Source organism: Salmo salar, chromosome ssa16 (genome assembly GCF_905237065.1).
Source record: "Salmo salar chromosome ssa16, Ssal_v3.1, whole genome shotgun sequence".
NCBI lineage: Eukaryota > Metazoa > Chordata > Actinopteri > Salmoniformes > Salmonidae > Salmo > Salmo salar.
Genome location: NC_059457.1, coordinates 71,881,886 through 71,904,995, shown reverse-complemented (window position 1 = coordinate 71,904,995; position 23,110 = coordinate 71,881,886). Strand labels below are relative to the sequence as shown.

General features: G+C 44.8%; 1 protein-coding gene across 1 annotated transcript in view; it reads right to left on the bottom strand.

The window, feature by feature from the left end:
- The window catches only part of LOC106574531 (unconventional myosin-X-like), a 72,648-nt gene that overhangs the window by 4,512 nt on the left and 45,026 nt on the right, over positions 1–23,110 (bottom strand). Inside the window, 25 exon segments of the mRNA XM_045697683.1 lie at positions 2,764–2,816; positions 3,647–7,296; positions 7,677–7,868; positions 8,036–8,212; positions 8,486–8,803; positions 9,003–9,126; positions 9,197–9,333; positions 10,517–10,724; positions 11,508–11,656; positions 11,999–12,147; positions 12,385–12,657; positions 12,734–12,928; positions 13,410–13,552; positions 13,706–13,761; positions 14,336–14,429; positions 14,648–14,743; positions 14,850–14,954; positions 15,153–15,291; positions 15,547–15,670; positions 18,083–18,653; positions 18,656–18,684; positions 18,819–19,085; positions 19,323–19,715; positions 19,843–19,960; positions 20,155–20,279. Coding sequence (XP_045553639.1) covers positions 7,192–7,296; positions 7,677–7,868; positions 8,036–8,212; positions 8,486–8,803; positions 9,003–9,126; positions 9,197–9,333; positions 10,517–10,724; positions 11,508–11,656; positions 11,999–12,147; positions 12,385–12,657; positions 12,734–12,928; positions 13,410–13,552; positions 13,706–13,761; positions 14,336–14,429; positions 14,648–14,743; positions 14,850–14,954; positions 15,153–15,291; positions 15,547–15,670; positions 18,083–18,653; positions 18,656–18,684; positions 18,819–19,085; positions 19,323–19,715; positions 19,843–19,960; positions 20,155–20,279 — 4,287 coding nt within the window. The 3' untranslated portion in view covers positions 2,764–2,816; positions 3,647–7,191.

The following is a 23,110-nucleotide window of genomic DNA, read 5'->3' as shown; positions in this document are numbered from 1 at the left end:
CAGTCAGGAAGTTAAAGCTTGGTCGCAAATAGGTCTTCCAAATGGACAATGACCCCAAGCATACTTCCAAAGTTGTAGCAAAATGGCTTAAGGACAACAAAGTCAATGTACTGGAGTGGCCATCAAAGCCCTGACCTCAATCCAGTAGAAAATTTGTGGGCAGAACTGAAAAAGCGTGTGCGAGCAAGGCCTACAAACCTGACTCAGTTACACCAGCTCTGTCGTGAGGAATGGCCCAAAATTCACCCAACTTATTGTGGGAAGCTTATTGTGGGAAGGCTACCCGAAACGTTTGACCCAAGTTAAACAATTGAAAGGCAATGCTACCAAATACCAATTGAGTGAATGTAAACTTCTGACCCACTGAGAATGTGATGAAAGAAATAAAAGCTGAAATGAATCATTCTCTACTATTATTCTGACATGTTACATTCTTAAAATAAAAGTGGTGATCCTAACTGACCTAAGACAGGGAATTTTTACTAGGATTAAATGTCAGGAATTGTGAAAAACTGAGGTAAAATGTATTTGGCTAAGGTTTATGTAAACTTCTGACTTCAACTGTATATCATCCCAAACCGAGATGCGTTTTGGAAACATAGACCACACAAAACAATGTCTGAGTGTTATAAGCACTATACCCCATGTGTTCACACTTGCAGCAGCAGAAGAGGCAGACCAGGAAGGCGATGATAATGACTCCACCCACCACCGCCATGGCGATGATCAAGGACTGGAAATTTACTGACACACACACACACACACACACACACAAACATTAGTTCCTACTCCAGCAGAGGTGTGCGTGTGTTTGTTTTCTTACCCCAGCAGCGTCCCCAGCGTGCATCGTTGAGGGGGCAGAGGGCGTGCGGGGGGAGGATGGTGTTGACTGGGTACGTGATACACATCTTAGTCTTCTGACACCACAGGCACTGTGACACACACACACAAGTCGGAAGTTTACATACACCTTAGCCAAATACATTTAATACAATTCCTGACATTTAATCCTAGTAATAATTCCTTGTTTTAGGTCAGTTAGGATCACCGCTTTATTTTAAGAATGTGAAGTGTCAGAATAATAGTAGAGAGAATGATTTATTTCAGCTTTTATTTCTTTCATCACATTCCCAGTGGGTCAGAAGTTTACAATCACTCAATTAGTATTTGGTAGCATTGCCTTCTTCCCCCAATATGTTGGGTGAATTTTGGCCCATTCCTCCTGACAGAGCTGGTGTAACAGTCAGGTTTGTAGGCCTCCTTGCTCACACACCCTTTTTCAGTTCTGCCCACAAATGTTCTATAGGATTGAGGTCTGGGCTTTGATGGCCACTCCAATACCTTGACTGTTGTCCTTAAGCCATTTTTCCACAACTTTGGAAGTATGCTTGGGGGTCATTGTCCATTTGGAAGACCTATTTGCGACCAAGCTTAAACTTCCTGACTGATGTCTTGAGATGTTGCTTCAATATATACACATAATTTTCCTCCCTCATCATGCCATCTATTTTGTGAAGTGCACCAGTCCCTCCTGCAGCAAAGCACCCCCACAACATGATGCTGCCACCCCTGTGCTTCACGGTTGGGATGGTGTTCTTCGGCTTGCAAGCATCCCCCTTTTTCCTCCAAACATAACGATGGTCATTATGGCCAAACAGTTATTTTTTTGTTTCATCAGACCAGAGGACATTTCTCCAAAAAGTACAATCTTTGTCCCCATATGCAGTTGCAAACCGTAGTCTGGCTTTTTTATGGTGGTTTTGGAGCAGTGGCTTCTTCCTTGCTGAATGGCCTTTCAGGTTATGTCGAAATAGGACTAATTTTACTACTTTTGTACCTGTTTCCTCCAGCATCTTCACAAGGTCCTTTGCTGTTGTTCTGGGATTGATTTGCACCAAAGTACATTCACCTCTCTAGGAGACAGAACGCGTCTCCTTCCTGAGCGGTATGACGGCTGCGTGGTCCCATGGTGTTTATACTTGCGTACTATTGTTTGTAGAGATGAACGTGGTACCATCAGGCGTTTGGAAATTGCTCACGAGGATGAACCTGACTTGTGGAGGTCTACAATTGTTTTTCCTGAGGGCTTGGCTGATTTCTTTTGATTTTCCCATGATGTCAAGCAAAGAGGCACTGAGTTTGAAGGTAGGCCTTGAAATACATCCACAGGTACACCTCCAATTGACTCAAATTATGTCAATTAGCCTATCAGAAGCTTCTAAAGCCAAAACATAATTTTCTGGAATTTTCCAAGCTGTTTAAAGGCACAGTCAACCTAGTGTATGTAAACTTCTGACCCACTGGAATTGTGATACAGTGAATTATAATTGAAATAATCTGTCTGAACAATTGTTGGAAAAATTACTTGTGTCATGCACAAAGTAGATGTCCTAAGCGATTTGCTAAAACTATAGTCTGTTAACAAAAAAAGTGGTGGAGTGGTTGAAAAACGAGTTTTAATGACTCCAACCTAAGTCTATGTACACTTCTGACTTCAACTGTATATGTGATCTATGAATGGGTAGGGGTTTCAGGATGGAGGGATGCACAGAGAGAAATGAGGGCAGAGAGAGAGAGAGGTGTGTTCAGTTTGTCCCCAGACCTGTCTGACAGGTGTGGAGGGTGCAGCTGGTATGCTGATTCATGTGCACCAGAACACATTTGTGACCCTTTTAGACCCGTGAGCAGGAGGTATAGTGAGGGAATCAGGACCAAAGAAACCCAGTGTGCCTGACTCACGTGCCTGACTAATCCAAGACTCACCGTCACAATCGTTAGACATTCCTCACAGTTTGTTCCATTCTTAGTCTCACACACTGAGGAGGGAGAGAAAACAGGTTGATTGAGGGGAAAAAACATTAGATTAGTAGTTCATAACATACTAAATAACTGCAGTTCGAGGCAGTAATAAAGCCTTCTCACTTGCAGCAAGACCTAGCCTACTGTAGATTTTTCCATTTGTTGTTTGACTGTATGATTCCACATAATTGTTTGTGTACATTCTGTTAGCTCTATGGCTCCAGATAAGAAGGGGAAGCCTGGTTGTCTGGTTTCTATGGGGCTAAAAGGGTAAAGGATTCTTCCAAGACTGCGCACAGGTGTCTCTTTGGACACTTTAACTGGTTTCACCCAAACACTTAACAGTTAAATGGGCCAGCCAGTCACGATTATAACTACTGAAATGTGTCTGAGAAGGAACTGAAAACACTCCAACGTTCCTGCTAAAAAGGTTTCAGTTACACAAGCATTTAGCAGAAAGCAAGAGCCAACTCCCTAACAGTGAATAGGTCGAATGCGTTACTAATGTACCAAGACACTTGAAATTAAAGAGCCATTATCTGAATATAATAAAATGTTGAGGTTATTGAAAGTCTAAATTACAACATTATAAAAGGAACTGAAAACAAGCATTAAGTAATTTTCTGTTTTACCTAAAGGAAAAGTCACTGTGAAATAGGCTACAACGTGAAACCAAGGGGAAATTCTGGTTTGAGAACTCCACTAGCAGCTGTATTTTCGATGATTAACGTCATAGACTAACTACAGCATACATAATTAACTATAATATTGTCATATAGATCAAAATAATCTATAAGCGACAATAAATAAATGGTTAAGAAAAACAAAAGAAGTGTCACTAACTCACCTATACTTGGTGCGGCAGTTTGCGAGAACACAGTGACTAAACCGAAGAGTAGCAGAACAGCAGGTAGGCCTACTAAACTCCTCAAATCCATCATTTATTGAAACGTTCAAATCTGACAGTAAAATATCCAGTCGTGTATGGCGCTACTCGTGAGTTGAAAAAGTTGTCTTATTTAAGTAACAACACGGAGAGAGACAATCCGTTTTAAGAAAATAAACCCTTGAAGTGATGTTGAGGTAAGACAAAAAGGTCTGTCCTCCTTTCTCCCTGCGCGCGCCCAACCAATGACATGTGGAATTAGGGTGACCACATGTCCCAGAATACCGGACAGTCCCAAATGTTAGCCATTTCTCTGCTGTCCCGTAAAATGTTATCAACAAATTAAAACACCACTAGATTTGTTGCGTATTTCAGTCAGACTTCCTATTCATTTGATGATGACTGACATTTCGAACTGTCTGCCAGAAACATGTATTCATGTAGGCTGCACTGGCCCGCAAAAACATTCCGCTGTCCCGCATTTGTGTATTTTAAATATGGACCATTTTGTGGTCACCCTGAAATAGAACAATCAAGTCAGCTGTGTGCGCGTGCGTAAGTGTGTGTTGCGTGCGTGCGTGTATAGAAGAGAAGACTGGACAATTTCCGATAATTTATTAAAGCATAAGTTTGTAAAGCCAGTTACAAAAAAAAAGAACAACAACAATTTTCTCTCTCTTTCTCTTTTTTTCTCTCAAACAATCACAATGTTTCAATATATAATGATAATAATTAATATGAACCATGACAGATTACAGTCAGGCCCTACTCTGGCCGCCTGCGGCTGGAAAAGGACCTCGGTATAGAGGTTGCTCATAGACACAGATCTAGGATCAGCTTACCCTTACCATTTGGGTGTGAAACGCAAAACTGAGCATAGATCACAGGAGGTTGGTGGCACCTTATTTGGGGAGGATGGGCTTGTGGTAATGGAGCAAAATCAATGGAATGGTATCAAATACATCAAACATATGGTTTCCATCTGTTTGATGCCATTCCTTTTGCTCAGTTCCAGCCAATATTATGAGCCTTCTTCCCTTCAGCAACCTCCACTGCCTTAGATCAGTGTCAAGAGGCAACTTCATCTTACTTTGTGTACTAGCAGTGTGAGAGGCAGGGCCATAGAAAGAGAATACCTAGATAGGACACAGTTCCCGAATTTCACTGGATTTGATGATAATTGACATTCCGACCTGTCTGCCAAAACACATGTATTCATGTAGGCTACACATGCCTGCAAAAACTGGATTTTTCGGTCATTCCAAATGGTCCACTGGAACACAGGATGGAATGTTGTTCTGAATTGGAATTTCCTTTCCAGTAATTCTGATTCTATAGACTGGTCCTCCAGGGGGCTTAGGCCCACAAGCAGTGACGACACACAGTCAGAAACAAACAAAATTCCCATGTTCCCAGAATTCTGAATTCCTATTTCCTAGAAGCATACCTCCTCAGAATTCCATACTGTAACCATATCCCCTCCCTCCCTCTGCAATAATTATAACAAATAAATACCCCATCCTCCCCTTCCCTCCCTCCCCAAACTCTTCCCCCATTTAAAATCACAACACCATTCTCTTATAAAGGTTATCCAGATACATAATACTCTTATTTCTCAACAACACACTTTCTTTCTTTTCTTCATATGGTTCCCTTCTTCCCCCGGTGGGGTAGTTAGTTAGTCACCTGCATTATGACACAGATACACACGCTCACGTTAGCATTCCAAACACAGCACTGCAGGAGGGGTGACACTGGGAACGTACAGTACACTAGTCACATGACTTAAAACAGGTTCTATTCACACATGAACTGCAGAACAGTCACATAGCATAGAAACAGAATGGGTAGAGAAGACAAGATTGTAGATTCCTCATGTTTTAAAAAGAAAAGTACCCACCGATATGGAAACGTGAGCCAGAAGGATGATACGAAGGCTACATTTCACCAGAGTACAGAGAAACGCATGTAGGCAACCATCCCAAACCGCCCTACCAATATGACCGCCGCGACTGAACTCTACCCATTCTACATCAAGAAGTGAAACCCCTCTATATCTCTGTGATTTAGTCAGATGGCACTGCTAGTGAATAAGGGTGCGTTGGCATATTAGACATACAGCAGTGAATATCTCTGTTCATTCGCATTTAGTTTACACATTCAATAAATTAATCAAATGGCATTTATAATGGTATTTATATACATACAGTCCAGTGACCACCAAAATCTATGTAGGGTTCCTATGGGTGCGATATAGAAAAACGATAAGTATTTGATTAGTGTATGTGTGTATGTATAGGTTGGCCATGAATATATAATATATGTGATGTTCATAGTATGTAGACATATTATAGGAGAAAGCTCTCTCAATCTCCCTTGGTTGATCTTGTAGTCAACATTTTTCATTCTCCTCCCATGGAGCTTCCCCCCAGACTGAGCCAGACAGCTACCCCTTGAAAGAGCCTCTGAGTCAGGATGATCCCAGGGAGAAGGCCCTGGATGGGCCTCCAGCCCTGGTTCTCTGAGGGGGTTTGTATGAGGCCACTTCCTTTGACCATATGTGATGTCACTTCCTTTGACACAGGAAGTAAGTACTGTGCAGTCTGATGAAGAAGGGACCTGATTTTCCATTTGACCCCGAGATGAAAACACAAAACACAGTGAGTCCTTTATCTCAGTCACCACGGACAACAGCAGATGAACGAGAGATTGAGTGAGAGAAAGAGAGAGGAAAGGAAGCAAGCAAGCAACAGAGAATAAATGAACACTTAACTGTGAAGAGAGTGAAGCAGGTGAAATGGGGGACACAGACAGAGAAAGAGAGAGTTATATCAAATGGGGGAGAGAGGGTAAGAGACAGAGGAAGGAAGATATAAATAGTAACAGGCTTCATTTGATCTCTCCTAGCTGGCAGTGTGTTGGGACTGCGACTGGGAGTGTGTTATCGGGGTTGAGAAGGGGTCGACAGGGCTTTGCAGGTGGTATGGCTTGACTAGACTATTGTGCTTATCGTTGGTATGGGTTTGGTCCAGAGAGAACAGAGAGAGGGATGACAGAGGAGAGAGAGAGAGAGGAGAGATTGATATAAAAGGCGTAATAAGATATATTTAGATGAAGTAAGGTTGAGTTAGAATGTGCTTGCTGGACCTGCTGTCTGTAAGACAGTGACATGCAGGGTAACTGGGGGTTGGGAGGTGCTGGAGTTGTCCTCCCCAAAATGGGTCATTTTCCATGCTCATTGTTAACAAACAGATATTTAACCCAATCCACCCAATTCCCAAGTCTAGAATAGTTAGCTGCAGTGTCCATCCCCTTTTCGTTTTGTGAAATCGGATGCCATTTTAGATCCCTGACTGTCCGCTGTTTTGTTATTGCCCCTCTCCAAGATCAGCTGACTCCACCAAAAAAAACAACCAACCGACCAATCTGTGGATTGTATCCACTTCCTGCCTCTCTCTGATAGGCCTGTACTGTTGAATAGAGGGCTCTGACTGGCTGCTGGTTGATCACCTGACGAAGGTGCTGGCGACGCTGGAGACAGACATGATGCTGCAGCGTTTCTTCACCATCATGTTGATGTAGGCTTTCATGATCTTAGCAATCTCCATCACCTGCATAGAGAGAGAGGGAGCACATCAGTGTCTTTGTGCAGTATATTCGGATTCACTCTTCTATTGTTACATTTACATTTTAGTCATTTAGCAGACGCTCTTATCCAGAGCGACTTACAGTAGTGAATACATACGTTTCATTTTCATTTCTTTTTTTTTGTACTGGACCCCCGTGGGAATCGAACCCACAACCCTGGCGTTGCAAACACCATGCTCTACCAACTGAGCCACAGGGAAGGCCGAGGTTGTTTGAGGTTGTTTTTGTTGTGACTGTCTGATGCATGCATGCGTGTGTGTATGTGTGTTAAGTGTGTGTGTGTTTTAGAGTAAGTGTGCGTGTGTTTCAGAATGTGTGTGTTTCAGAATGTGTGTGTGTTTACCAATGGAGTGTGGAAGAACAAATCGTTGCCGTCGACAGTGATCTGGTAGATGCAGGGTTGTGGAGCTCCAAAGAATGTGATCTGCTCATACTGGAACGTCTGCAGAGGTTTGGGTTCCCCTCTCTTATACACAGACAGGTTGTCAGCACTCACACCCAGCCACAGGTCATGGGGAAAACCTCCTTCCTTACACTGCAGGGGAGAGAGAGGGAGGAGAAGTGGACAGAGGAGGAGGAGAGGGAGGGGAGGATGAGATAGAAGTAAAACACAAAGGTCCACACACACACACACACACACACACACACACACACACACACACACACACACACACACACACACACACACACACACACACACACCTCCACGTCGAAAAGTGTAGAGCCATATCCGGGCCACTCTTTGACGATGGACATGTATTTGAGCAGAGCCTGGTGCTGGGCGAGTCCCTGTAACTTGGTCCATTTATCCAGAACATGGGCTCTGGTTGCCGATGTCTCCTCCTTCACCCACATCTCTACCTGCTGTCCCTCTTCCTCCTGGACAGGATTACAAACATATTTATCAATCAGTCAATCAATAAATTAACCAATAAATCAATCAATCCCAAACCCAATCAGAGGCGATAGTGCACGATATCTCTGTATGGAATGTGCGATGCTCCAGTCAATAGATGATCATGTGTGATTTATGAGAGGCGCCATCTATGGGACATATTGAGAACTACAGCTAGGAAAAATATTGCAATAGTGATGTCAGCATGTGTGTTTTATGCAAATGCGTTGTGTGTTTGTGTGTGTGCCCATCGCCACCTTCTGTTTCTTCAGCGAGCCCGTCTTGAAGCTGCGCCTCAGACTTCCATCCAGAAAGCTGGGGGTTCTCCTTCTATCCTGCCCGTCCCCCTTGACACTTCCCACCTGCCCTCCTCCTCCCTCTCCTCCTGCCGCGCCTCCCTGTTTGGTGGAGTGGAAGATGCGCGAGCGGAGGCGCCCCATTGGGTAAACACTACCGAGGCTCCACCCAGCGCGGCTGGCCCCGTCTCCATGGAGATACTGTAGCCGTAAAGCGGCTAGCTGCTGCAAAGTTTCCTCTGGGGCCGGGAAGTGACCACTGATCAGAGACTCATGGGCCTGAACGGAGGAGGGAGGAGGGGGTGTCAAAAGGGGGGGGAGAGGGAGGGGGAGAGAGACATTTATTGAAATTGAGTGAGACGGAGTAGGACAAGGAGTGTGTGTATATGTGTGAGTGTGTGTGTCGCTGTGTGTCTGTGTGTGTGTGTGTGTGTGTGTGTGTGAGTGTGTGTGTCGGTGTGTGCCTGTGTGTACTCACCTGCTCAAACATGAAGGCAAATTCCACCCCTTCCTTTGGCATGCTCTCCATGTCGAGGAAACAGTAAAGTTTAAAATAGAGTCTCCACTGTCCTTCCTCCTCCTCCTCCTCAGTCCCTGACAGCCTAGAATACACACAGATAGGGTTAGCAACACACACACACTCTCTCACACACACACACACACGTTACGTACCTCTCAAACTTGGCGAGGACGTCAGCCACTATGATCCTGCTCTCCAGAGCTCGGTCCGTCACCTTGTTGTGCTCAAACAGAGAGAACAGATTCCTACTGTCCTCCATGGCCAGGCCGCGGATCAACTTCTCTACCACCTACACACACACACACACACACACACACACACACACACACACACACACACACACACACACACACACACACACACACACACACACACACACACACACACACACACACACACAAAGGAGAGATGTTACAGGGACGTGTGCATGTGTGTGTGTGTGTGTGTGTGTGTGTGTCTGTGTGTGTGTGTATGTGTGCATGTGTCACGACACCTACGGAAGGTGCCCCTCCTCGCCCGGGCGGCACTCGGCGGTCGTCGTCGCCGGCCTACTAGCTGCCATCGATTTATGTTTCACGTTCTGTTAGTTAGGCCTAGGTTAGTTGCGCACCTGTTTTGTGTTAGTTGTTAGTGGGGAGGGGTATTTAGGCTAGTTAGTTAGGTTTGTTGTTTGTGCGGGATTGTTCGTTTGTCAGGGTGTGTTTCATGTGGTTCTGTATATTGTGGAGTTACGCTATTCCTTTTGGGCTGCGTCCCTGGTTACGTTCTTTTAAGGGTGGTGCGTTACTTTTGCACACCTTGCACTCCATACCTTGCATATTTTCCGTGTGGATATTTTTATTAAATTCATTAACGGAATCTTTCTGTCTCCTGCGCCTGACTCTTCGGAATCCACCCATTGTGACAGCATGTGTATACACGGAGTATACCAAACATTATGAACACCTTCCTAATATTGAGTTGCCCTCAGAACAGCCTCAATTCATCAGGACATGAACTCTACAAGGTGTGGAAAGCGTTCCACAGGGATGCTGGTCCATGTTGACTCCAATGCTTCCCGCAGTTGTGTCAAGTTGGCTGGATGTCCTTTGGGTGGTGGACCATTCTTGATACACACGGGAAACTGTTGGGAGTGAAAAACACAGCAGCGTTGCAGTTCTTGACACAAACCGGTGCGCCTGCCACCTACTACCATACCCTGTTCAAAGGCACGTAAATATTTTGCCTTGCCCATTCACCATCTGAATGGCACACGTACAAAATACATGTCTCAATTGTCTCAAGGCTTAATAATCCTTCTTTAACCAGTCTCCTCCCCTTCATCTACACCGATTGAAGAGGATTTAACAAGTGACATCAATAAGGGATCATAGCTTTCACCTGGATTCACCTGGTCAGTCTATGTCAAGGAAAGAGCAGGTGTTCTTAATGTTTTGTCCAGTCAGTGTATGTCTGGCAGTGTGTGTGTGTACCTCTCCAGCGGTGGTGTGTGAATTGATGGAGATCTTGCAGGAGCCTCCTCCATGGCAATAGACTGTAGTTGTCATCTCCTGCCTCACCAGTAGGGCCACGATCTCCTCCTGAGACGGAATAAAGTCCCTGGTCTTGGTCTTCTTCAGAGACTCATTGATAAAAGCAGAATAACGCTCAATCTCTGTGTTGGGGAAATGCTCTCGCACCCTGGGAGAACACACACAGAGACAGTCATGATACACACATACACTAATAAAACATCTCTATACCTGTGATGGGTTCTGACTTCTAAACTTGAGAGAGAGGGAATGCAGAATGTTTACGTTCTGTCAGAACACGTTATTGTTAGACATCAGGTATCCAATGGAAAGGAGAAGGGCCACAGTCTGGTTTCAGTTGTTGGGTTGTAACTTGAAATACTTGCTACACCAGAAGTGAATGGTTATCAGTAGGAGGAATGTATATGGCGGGGTCAATTAAAGGTCGGATGTGAGCCAGGGGCTTGGAATGTTACTGAGTAAGGGAAAGCCAATCACATGGTTGCGGTCCCTGATAAGGGTGGATAGCTGTGGATTAGTGAGGAATGTGGGCCGAGGTCAGGTCGGGTCACATGAAGGGAGAAGGAACAGTTTATTACCCACATCACTGAACTTCCTGCCTAGCAACAAAGAAGTCATGTTTAGAGAAAAGGAGGAGACTTCACCTAATGTGGGGTATTTATACTTGTGCTGGTGGGAACAAGCCTTTGGCTGTTCAGCTGTCTGACCCATTAGGTGAATTAACTTGGTTTGAGCTTTTCCTAGTTGTCCGTTAGGTTCTAAATAAACCAAGTCAAAACTAACACCTGGGACACACACTCATCTCTTGGGAATACACACACACACACACACACACACACACACACACACACACACACACACACACACACACACACACACACACACACACACACACACACACACACACACACACACACACACACACACACACCTTTTGAGGTGGAAGCGCAGGTATCTGAGGATGGTCCGGCTTGGGAGGAAGGTACAGCTCATACAGGTGAGGAGGTGCCAATGAGCCCGCTGATTGGGCTGATTGGGCTGAGGCACGTGATTGGTCTGCTTGATCACCTGACAGTATACCTGGAGAGAGCGGTAACACAGTGATTGAGTAGGAGAGTGTTTGTATGTGTATGCACCTGTGTGTGTGTGTGTGTGTGTGTGTGTGTGTGTGTGTGTGTGTGTGTGTGTGTGTGTGTGCCTGTATGTGCACAAGTATACAATCTTAGGAAAGAGGGTTCCAAAAGCTTTCTCCAGGCAGAACCATTTTGGGTTCCATGTAGACAGGGTTCTAACTGGAACCAAAAAGGGTTCTTCAAAGGGTTCTACTATGGAGACACCCGAAGAACCCTTTAAGGTTCTAGATAGCACCTTTTTTCTAAGAGTGTATGTGCTCATATGATGTGTGTGCCCATGTGTGTGCACCTCGTCTCGGAGAGGTCTCAGGTCCTGACAGGTCTGCAGTACCCCCCGTATGATAGGAACAGGGTCTGCCAGAGTCTCCATCTCCTGAAGAGAGTTAAACACTCGGATCGCTTCATCCTGAAGACTGGCATAGCCCTGCTGCCTCTGGACTGGAGGGGAGAGGGGGGAGGAGAGGAAGGGATGGAGGGGGAGGGAGAAGAAGGAGAGAGGAAAGGAGGGAGGAGGGGGAGAGAAGGAAAGAAAAGTTATCATCAAATCCATTCATGTTCACGTCAGTGACAGTATCAGGAGGATTACCAGGAAGTGACAGTACAAGGAGGATTACCAGGAGGTGACAGTACCATGTTTATGATGCAGGCTGTATTGTGACGGTCTAGTCTACTTACTGACTTCTCCGTAGGGTAGTGGCAGTAGGGGGGAGTGTAGAGGGTGCTGAGTGTATCTGAGGATGGGATTCCTCCTGTAGGTCTGCTCCACCGCCTCAGGGTTCAAACTGCTGTCCTTGATATCTCTGATGAGCTGTAGCGTCGGTGTTTCTATGGGTGTCTTGCTGTCTATCACTGCCTGTATGGCTGCTATCCATCTCAGAGCTTCATTCAGCATCTTGGTGTAGAGGCGATACGAGTGCTTCCTACCGTGCACTACGATGTTCCAGTACCCTACAAAAGACAACAAGGGCATCAGTATGGACCCTACCCCCGATCCCCTACACCCTCCATTCCTTCCCTCTCTCACCTGTCTCTCTGTGCACTCGTTCCTCAGGTTGAAAGACAGAGCAGAGGGAGTTGAGGACCAGGGTTCCCATCTTGGAGGAGTTTCGCTCAGAGCTCTTGTAGTAATCCAGGGAGTTATGGGTTAACACGAACCAGCGTTTCTTCAGCTTCAGAACATTACTCTTAGTTCCTGTCTTCATCTCCTTCTGGAGCCAACCTGGGGGGGAGAGAGAGAGAGAGAGAGAGAGAGAGAGAGAGAGAGAGAGAGAGGTGTCCCTTGTGGGCCATCATACAATAACTGTGTGGTTGAGTTGTGTACCAGTGTGTGGGTGTGTAATGAGTAACATTGTCTGAGACCTGAAGACTAACACGGTGCACAGCAGACCTATGTTCCAACTCAGTCAGACACACACGTGTGTGTGTGCGAGTGTGTCTCTATGTGTGTGTGTGTGTGTGTGTGTGTGTGTGTGTGTGTATCTTAATGTGGGTGTGTGTGTGTGTGTGTGCCTCTGTGTGTATCTTAATGTGTGTGTGTGTGTGTGTGCAAGTGTGTCTATGTGTGTGTGTGTGTGTGTGTGTGTGTGTATATCTCTATGTGTGTGTGTGTGTGTGTGTGTGTGTGTGTGTGTGTGTGTGTATCTTTGTGTGTGTGTGTGTGTGTGTGTGTGTGTGTGTGTGTGTGTGTGTGTGTTACCCACCCCGAACCAGGAACTCCTGTCCGTCTATCTTGGAGTCTACTTTAGGTTTCTGCAGCAGGCTGATCCAGTGGTGCATCTCCTCTGGAGTGTCAGTGTTACAGTGGATCACACGGTTCGCTGTGATGATCACAAAGGAGTTGGGCCTGGACACACACACACACACACACACACACACACACACACACACACACACACACACACACACACACACACACACACACACAGGTTAGATACCAATACATAACACATGTCATTTATAATCCCATACCATGTCAACCACAGGAACTTGTTCATACCTGTCTGGGTTGTCAGAGGCACAGACTGAGTCAATCAGCCCCACGTCCAGAGTTCCCTATAACATCACATGAAATGACATGACATACTCTATTATTATGGCACAGTGTGTGTATAACATGTGTGGGTAATTATAACATGTGTATAACATGTGTGGGGTAATTATAACATGTGTATAACATGTGTGGGTAATTATAACATGTGTATAACATGTGTGGGTAATTATAACATGTGTATAACATGTGTGGGTAATTATAACATGTGTATAACATGTGTGGGTAATTATAACATGTGTATAACATGTGTGGGGTAATTATAACATGTGTATAACATGTGTGGGGTAATTATAACATGTGTATAACATGTGTGGGTAATTATAACATGTGTATAACATGTGTGGGTAATTATAACATGTGTATAACATGTGTGGGGTAATTATAACATGTGTATAACATGTGTGGGTAATTATAACATGTGTATAACATGTGTGGGTAATTATAACATGTGTATAACATGTGTGGGGTAATTATAACATGTGTATAACATGTGTGGGGTAATTATAACATGTGTATAACATGTGTGGGTAATTATAACATGTGTATAACATGGTTAGAAGCTGTGTAGACTCTGACCACAGCGTTCTTGGGGTTGGCCTGTTCATGAGACATGTCCATCAGCTGCTCGGGAGTATACACATGAACCTTACTGAGGACGTTATACCACGCGCTAGAGAGAGGGAGAGAGAGGGAGGGGGGGAGAGAGATGGGGGAGAGACAGCGAGAGGAGGGTAGAAAGAGAGAGAGGGAGAGAACAATTTCAGATGAAAATTGATATTATCGTTCTATTCATTGGCATCATGTCTCCCTTCTCTGTGAGGAAACACAAGGTTGGTTATTTGAGACCATGGCCAAATACATAAGTCAAACACTTTGGTGTCTCCATACCTGGCGTCTTCTGGCGACTCAGCAAACACCTGGTACGTCCTCTCATCTGTCACGATGTTCAAAGCATTCTCCTTCTCATGGTTGTTCACGATCTCTCTGTGAGGAACAGAGAGGAAAGGAAATAGGTTTTGCTTTGGCGACGAGTTGCATTGTGGATAGGGCTTAAGTCTAGCGCATTGCATTGTGGGTATTAGAGTCTTACTTGGCGGCGCGGATGTCGATGGTTCCCTTCAGTTTCTCCTCGCTGTCGCTGTCAAAGTACATCAGTTTGTGTTCCCTCAGAACAAACCATCGCATCTTCCAGTTCCTGCAGGGGGAGGTAGGGTGTAGGGGTTAACACACACACACACACACACACACACACACACACACACACACACACACACACACACACACACACACACACACACACACACACACACACACACACACACACACACACACACAGACACAGACACACACTCCCCTCTAATCCCCCTCTAAACAAACAGACACACACCCCAACCTGCGGGACAGAGTGGACAGTCCTCCTCCCTTCTTATGGAGCCAGCCAGACTTGAGGGACTCCTGTTTGGAGCGGAACCACATGAAGGTCTCATCCTTCAACACACACCACCGCCTGCGCCATGGGATCATCAGACCAGCTGAGAGATACACACACACACACACACACACACACACACACACACACACACACACACACACACACACACACACACACACACACACACACACAGTATCATGCATGTTCATTATGCCACTACGACCAGTTAAAGGGATAGGAGAGAAACATGGGCTGTGTGTAAGTGCTGTGTATGTGTGTGTGTGTGTGTGTGTGTGTGTGTGTGTGTGTATGTGTGTGTGTATGTGTGTGTGTTTGCGCGTGTGTTTGTACTCACCCTTCATGTAGAGGTAGCTATGGAAGTACGGAGGTCCGTTCCCGTTGAGAAGAGTGACCCTGCCGTTGTGTACCTCCTCATCGGTGTCCAACAGCCCATCATGCTCATCATCACTCTCTATGTACTGGACAACACAGATATATATACCTCAATATCTATCTATCTATCTATCTATCTATCTATCTATCTATCTATCTATCTATCTATCTATCTATCTATCTATCTATCTATCTATCTATCTATCTATCTATCTATCTATCTCCTCAATATCTATCTATCTATCTATCTCTCCTCAATATCTAGCTATCTAGCTATCTCCTCAATATCTATCTATCTATCTATCTATCTATCTATCTATCTATCTATCTCCTCAATATCTAGCTATCTAGCTATCTCCTCAATATCTATCTATCTATCTCCTCAATATCTAGCTATCTAGCTATCTCCTCAATATCTATCTATCTATCTATCTATCTATCTATCTATCTATCTATCTATCTATCTATCTTCTCATCTCCTCAATATCTATCTATCTATCTATCTATCTATCTATCTATCTATCTATCTATCTATCTATCTATCTCCTCAATATCTATCTATCTATCTATCTATCTCCTCAATATCTAGCTATCTATCTATCTCCTCAATATCTAGCTATCTAGCTATCTCCTCAATATCTATCTATCTATCTATCTATCTATCTATCTATCTATCTATCTATCTATCTATCTCCTCAATATCTATCTATCTATCTATCTATCTCCTCAATATCTATCTATCTATCTATCTCCTCAATATCTATCTATCTATCTCCTCAATATCTAGCTATCTAGCTATCTCCTCAATATCTATCTATCTATCTATCTATCTATCTATCTATCTATCTATCTATCTATCTATCTATCTATCTATCTATCTATCTCCTCAATATCTAGCTATCTAGCTATCTCCTCAATATCTATCTATCTATCTATCTATCTCCTCAATATCTAGCTATCTATCTATCTCCTCAATATCTAGCTATCTAGCTATCTCCTCAATATCTATCTATCTATCTATCTATCTCTCTCTATTATCTATCTATCTATCTTCCTCTATCATCTATCTATCTATCTATCTCCTCAATATCTATCTATCTATCTATCTATCTCCTCAATATCTATCTATCTATCTATCTATCTATCTATCTATCTATCTATCTATCTATCTATCTATCTCCTCAATATCTAGCTATCTAGCTATATCCTCAATATCTAGCTATCTCCTCAATATCTAGCTATCTATCTATCTCCTCAATATCTATCTATCTATCTATCTATCTATCTATCTATCTATCTATCTATCTATCTATCTATCTATCTATCTATCTATCTATCTATCTATCTATCTATCTATCTATCTCCTCAATATCTATCTATCTATCTATCTATCTATCTATCTCCTCAATATCTATCTATCTATCTATCTATCTCCTCAATATCTATCTATCTATCTATCTATCTATCTATCTCCTCAATATCTATCTATCTATCTATCTATCTATCTCCTCAATATCTAGCTATCTAGCTATATCCTCAATATCTAGCTATCTCCTCAATATCTAGCTATCTATCTATCTCCTCAATATCTATCTATCTATCTATCTATCTATCTATCTATCTATCTATCTATCTATCTATCTATCTATCTATCTATCTATCTATCTATCTATCTATCTATCTATCTATCTCCTCAATATCTATCTATCTATCTATCTATCTATCTATCTATCTATCTATCTATCTATCTATCTATCTATCTATAATATAACACACCAACACCATCATCACTCACTCTATACATATTGGACACAGTATACAGGGCAGGGAGAATATATATATATATATAGATAGATATACAGGTAACTGCCAAAATAAAGGAAACACTTGAGTAAACGAGGGATACAAAGTGTACTGAAAGCAGGTGCTTCCACACAGGTGTGGAATTAACATCCCATCATGCTTAGGGTTATGTTGAAAAATGCTTGGCAGGCCCAGTTGCCCATTATTTTGGTGACCATGGCTAGAAGAAGAGATCTCAGTGACTTTGACAGAGGGGAGACTGTTGGGGCACGTTTGGCAGGAGCTTCAGTGACAAAGACTGCTCAACTTGCTGATGTTTCACCATATGCCATGTCCATCTCCGTCACCAGATCTCAACCAAATTGGACAATTATGGGAGATTCTGAAGCGGCGCCTGAGACAGAGTTTTCCACCACCATCAACAAAACACCAAATGATGGAATTTCTTGTGGAAGAATGGTGTCGCATCCCTCCAATAGAGTTCCAGACACTTGTAGAATCTATGTCAAGGTGCATTAAAGCTGTTCTGGTGGCTCGTGGTGGCACAGCGCCCTATTAAGACGCTATGTTGGTGTTCCCTTTATTTTGGCAATTACATGTACGTCCAACATGCCTCATAAATATACACAGCAATAACGTGTGAATGTGTGTGTTTGTTTGTTTATATGTGTGAATATGTGTGTGTGTGTACTAACTGAGTCAGAGCTGCCCCTGTAAGACTCTATGCTGGCGTTGGTGCACGTGGACTTTCTCAGAGCTTCTTCCTCCGTCATGGCCGCGCTGCCTCTGTTGCTATTCTGCCCGGATGCGGAACCATCGTCTCCCGCGGTGACAGAGCCCTCCTCCTCGTCGTAATCTGATTCGCCGCTGTCGACCGGCATGCTGTAGATCGGCTCCTCCCCTTCTCCGAGGCTCAAGATACTCGTTGTCCTCCCTACATCACCCTCTTTTTTCTCCCCCTCTTTTTCTTTTCCCTCCCCCTCTCCAGGAGGCAATGGTGGGGGAGGGGTGGCAGAGCCATCTTCAGCTGGTAAGGGGGGAGGCGGGGGAGGGACGGGAGTGGGTGAGGATGAATCGAGGGGAGGGGGAGGTGGTGTAGCAGTAGAGCCTTCAGCGAAGGCGGGTGGAGGGGGCGGCAGGTGGGCGAACATATCCTGGTCCACGGCAGCGTCAGCCTCGGCTGGAGGAGGGAAGTCTGGGAGGAGAGGGACAGTGCACTCCTCCTCGGCATGGAAGCCCTCGTCCACCTCCTCCTCCTGGGTTACAGCCATGGCCATGCCAGGCCCTCCTGGAGCCGCTGGAGGGCAGGGAGAAAACGGGTCAGTGTCAGGGCAGATAAGGCCAGATATGTTTTAAGCATATCCAACTTGACACAGGAGAGGGACAGAGAAGAACAACCTCAACACTCTTCAGGAAATATGGAACACCAACCTCTGCGCTAGCGCTAGCAGCGGTGGCTAAACTGGGATCCAGACCTCCAAAATCCAGGAGGTCGATTAGTTCTGTGGCCTTACGAGAGGCCTCCTTCTTCAGCCTCTTGATCTCTGCGTCCCGGCGTAGCCGGAGCTCCTGCCTGGAGGACTCACAGAGCTGGGAGACCCCATCCTCCCTCTGTTTCTGCAGGCGCTCGATCTCCAACTCTATACGCAAGATCTCCTCCATCTGACGGGCCTCTTCTTCCGTCTTTCCTTCCTTTTTCTGGAAAGGGAGAGAGGGAGGAGGGGGAAGGCAGAGGGAGGAAAGGGAGAGAGATACAATGGAGTGGAGAGGGAGAGAAAGAGAGGAAATTAGAAAGAACGTCAGTTGTCATCTCATGACATCCCTATATCTGATGACATGAATGAGCCCATTCCTATGATAGTCTATGGCCTCAGGACCAGACCATTTTCTAAAAGAGGGGTGAGCAGAGAAAAGAGTAGAGAAGAGAAAGCTCACCTCAGAACCCTGAGCAGCCTTTGCTTCTACTCCTCCCTCCTTCTCTCCTTCCACCTCTCCCTCCTTCTTCCCCTCCTCCTGCTCTCTCTTCTTCCTCTGCTCCTCCTCTCGCTTCCTCCTCTCCTCTCGGAGTTTGTGGCAGCTTGCGCGGGCCACCTGTCCTCGTCTGTGTTTTTGGAGTACCCGCGTTGCCAAGCATCGCCGTAGAAACCATTTCCGTTGTATGTGGGTACGAAGGTACCCCTGGAGGGTGACGACGCTCCCCTTCACACGCTTAAAGTGCTTCCTGGCGGTGTAGGTGAGGATGTGAGCTCTGATGACCATGCCTGCTTTACGGCGAACCTCGTCTCTCTCTTTCTCCAGACGCTGTTCCAGAGACTCCTTCATAAACACCTAGAGGTCAGAGGTGTGAAGTCAGGGGTGAGAGGTTGAGGGGTCAGGTGGGCAGGGTGAAATGTCACTTCAACATCTGTTGGCATCCACTGGTGTCAAGTCCACTAAAGTTCTGCTATAGTCTTACCTTGGTCTTTCCCAGCTGCCACTCCTTCTTGGCACGGTCGTATTTGGTCAGCAGGTCTGTACTCCTCTTCTTTTCATCCCCCGCTCCACTCACCTTCTCTTGCAGAATGATCTGATACCTGAGAGAGAGGAAGACAGGGGTGGAGAAAGAGGAAGTGAAAGAGTAACAAAGTTAAAACAAACAAAGTGTATTTATATACACTAGCCCAGAGAGAGAGAATTACAAAAAGAGGGGCAGGGGGAAGAGACAGACAGACACACACACACATACTGACACACACACACTGACACAGACACACACACACACACTGACCGGCTGAAGAAGTCTTTGAAGGTTCTGCGGACAGGGAAGCCGGCCCGGCGGATCTTAACTGTTTCTAACATTCCAGAATACCTCAGCTGGTTCAGAACCACTTCCGGGTCAAACACGCTAGGGTTCTACACAGGTCACAGGTCAGAGGTGTTTGGTTACAATAAGTTGTTCTGATATACATTTGTGTCACCCTATGTTCAAGGAGCTTGATGTCTGGTAAAGAGTGTCTTACCACACAAAGGTACACTATATACACTACTGGTCAAAAGTTTTAGAACACCTACTCATTCAAGGGTTTTTCTACATTTGTACTATTTTCTACATTGTAGAATAATAGTGAAGAGATCAAAACTATAAAATAACACATATGGAATCATGTAGTAACCAAAAAAGGTGTTAAACAAATCAAAATATATTTTATATTTGAGATTCTTCAAAGTAGCCACCCTTTGCCTTGATGACAGCTTTGCACACTCTTGCATTCTCTCAACCAGCTTCACCTGGAATGCTTTTACAACAGTCTTGAAAGAGTTCCCACATATGCTGAGCACTTGTAGGCTGCTTTTCCTTCACTCTGCAGTCAGACTCATTCCAAACCACCTCAATTTGGTTGAAGTCGGGGGATTGTGGAGGCCAGGTCATCTGATGCAGCACTCCATCACTCTCCTTCTTGGTAAAATAGCCCTTACACAGCCTGGAGGTGTGTTGGGTCATTGACCTGTTGAAAAACAAATGATAGCCCCACTAAGCCCAAACCAGATGGGATGGCGTATCGATGCAGAATGCTGTGGTTGCCATGCTGGTTAAGTGTGCCTTGAATTTTATATAATCATCCGTTCACCCCCACCGCGTCTCACAAAGACATGCCGTTTGAAACCAAAGATCTCCAATTTGGACTCCAGACCAAAGGACAAATTTCCACTGGTCTAATGTCTATTGCTCGTGTTTCTTGGCCCAAGCAAGTCTCTTCTTCTTATCGGTGTCCTTTAATAGTGGTTTCTTTGCAGCATTTTGACCATGAAGGCCTGATTCACGCAGTCTCCTATGAACAGTTGATGTTGAGAAGTGTCTGTTACTTGAACTCTGTGAAGCATTTATTTGGGCTGCAATTTCTGAGGCTGGTAAATCTAATGAACTTATCCTCTGCAGCAGAGGTAACTCTGGGTCTTCCTTTCCTGTGGCGGTCCCCATGAGAGCCAGTTTCATCATAGCGCTTGATGGTTTTTGTTACTGCACTTGAAGAAATCTTCAAAGTTATTGACATTTTCCGTTATTGACTGGCCTTCATGTCTTAAAGTAATGATGGACTGTCGTTTCTCTTTGCTTATTTGAGCTGTTCTTGCCATAATATGGACTTGGTCTTTTACCAAATAGGGCTATCTTCTGTATACCCCCCCTACCTTGTCACAACACAACTGATTGATTCAAATGCATTAAGAAGGAAATAGATTCCACAAATTAACTTTTAAGAAGGCACAACTGTTAAATTAAATGCATTCCAGGTGACTACCTCATGAAGCTGGTTGAGAGAATGCCAAGAGTGTGTGAAGCTGTCATCAAGGCAAAGGGTGGCTATTTCAAGAATCTAAAATCTAAAATATATTTTGTTTTTGTTACTACATGATTCCATATGTGCTATTTCATAGTTTTGATGTCTTCACTATTATTCTACAATGTAGAAAATAGTAAAAATAAAGAAAAACCCTTGAATGAGTAGATGTTGTAAACCTGTTGACCGGTAGTGTATACAAAAGTATGTGGACACCCCTTCAAATAAGTGGATTCAGCTATTTCACGCCACACTTGTTGCTGACAGGTGTATAAAATCGACCACACAGCCATGCAATCTCCATAGACAAACATTGACAGTAGAATGGCCTTACTGAAGAGCTCAGTGTCATAGGATGCCACCTTTTCAACAAGTCAGTTCGACCTTTTCAACAAGTCAGTTCGTCAAATATCTGCCCTGCTAGAGCTTCCCCGGTCAACTGTAAGTGCTGTTATTGTGACGTGGAAATGTCTAGGAGCAACACCGGCTCAGCCGCGAAGTGGTAGGCCACACAAGCTCACAGAACGGGACCGCTGAGGGCCGAAGCGCATAAAAATCGTCTGTCCTCGATTGCAACATTCACTACTGAGTTCCAAACTCCCTCTGGAAGCAACGTCATCACAATAACTGTTCGTCGGGAGCTTCATGAAATGGGTTTCCATGGCCGAGCAGCCGCACACGAGCCTAAGATCACCATGCGCAATGCCAAGCATCGGCTGGAGTGGTGTAAAGCTCGCCGCCATTGGTCTCTGGAGCAGTGGAAACACGTTCTCTGTTGTGATGAAACACGCTTCACCACCTGGCAGTCCAACGGACAAATCTTGGTTAGGCGGATGCCAGGAGAATGCTATCTGCCCGAATGCATAGTGTCAACTGTAAAGTTTGGTGGCGGAGGAATAATGGACTGGGGCTGATTTTCATGGTTCGTGCTAGGCCCCTTAGTTCCAGTGAAGGGAAATCTTAACGCTCCAGCATGCAATGACATTCTAGACGTTTCTGTGCTTCCAACTTTGTTTGGGGAAGGCCCTTTCCTATTTCAGCATGACAATGCCCCTGTGCACAAAGCAAGGTCCATATAGAAATGGTTTGTCGAGATTGGTGTGGAAGAAGTTGACTGGCCTGCACAGAGCCCTGACCTCAACCCCATCAAACACATTTGGAATGATTTGGAACGCCGACTGCGAGCAAGGCCTAATCGCCCAACATCAGTGCCCGACCTCACTAATGCTCTTGTGGCTGAATGAAAGGAAGTCCCCGCAGTAATGTTCCAACATCTAGTAGAAAGCCTTCCCAGAAAAGTGGAGGCTGTTATAGCAGCAAAGGGGGGGACCAACTCCATATTAAGGCCCATGATTTTGGAATGAGATGTTCGACGAGCAGGTGTCCACATACTTTTGGTCATGTAGT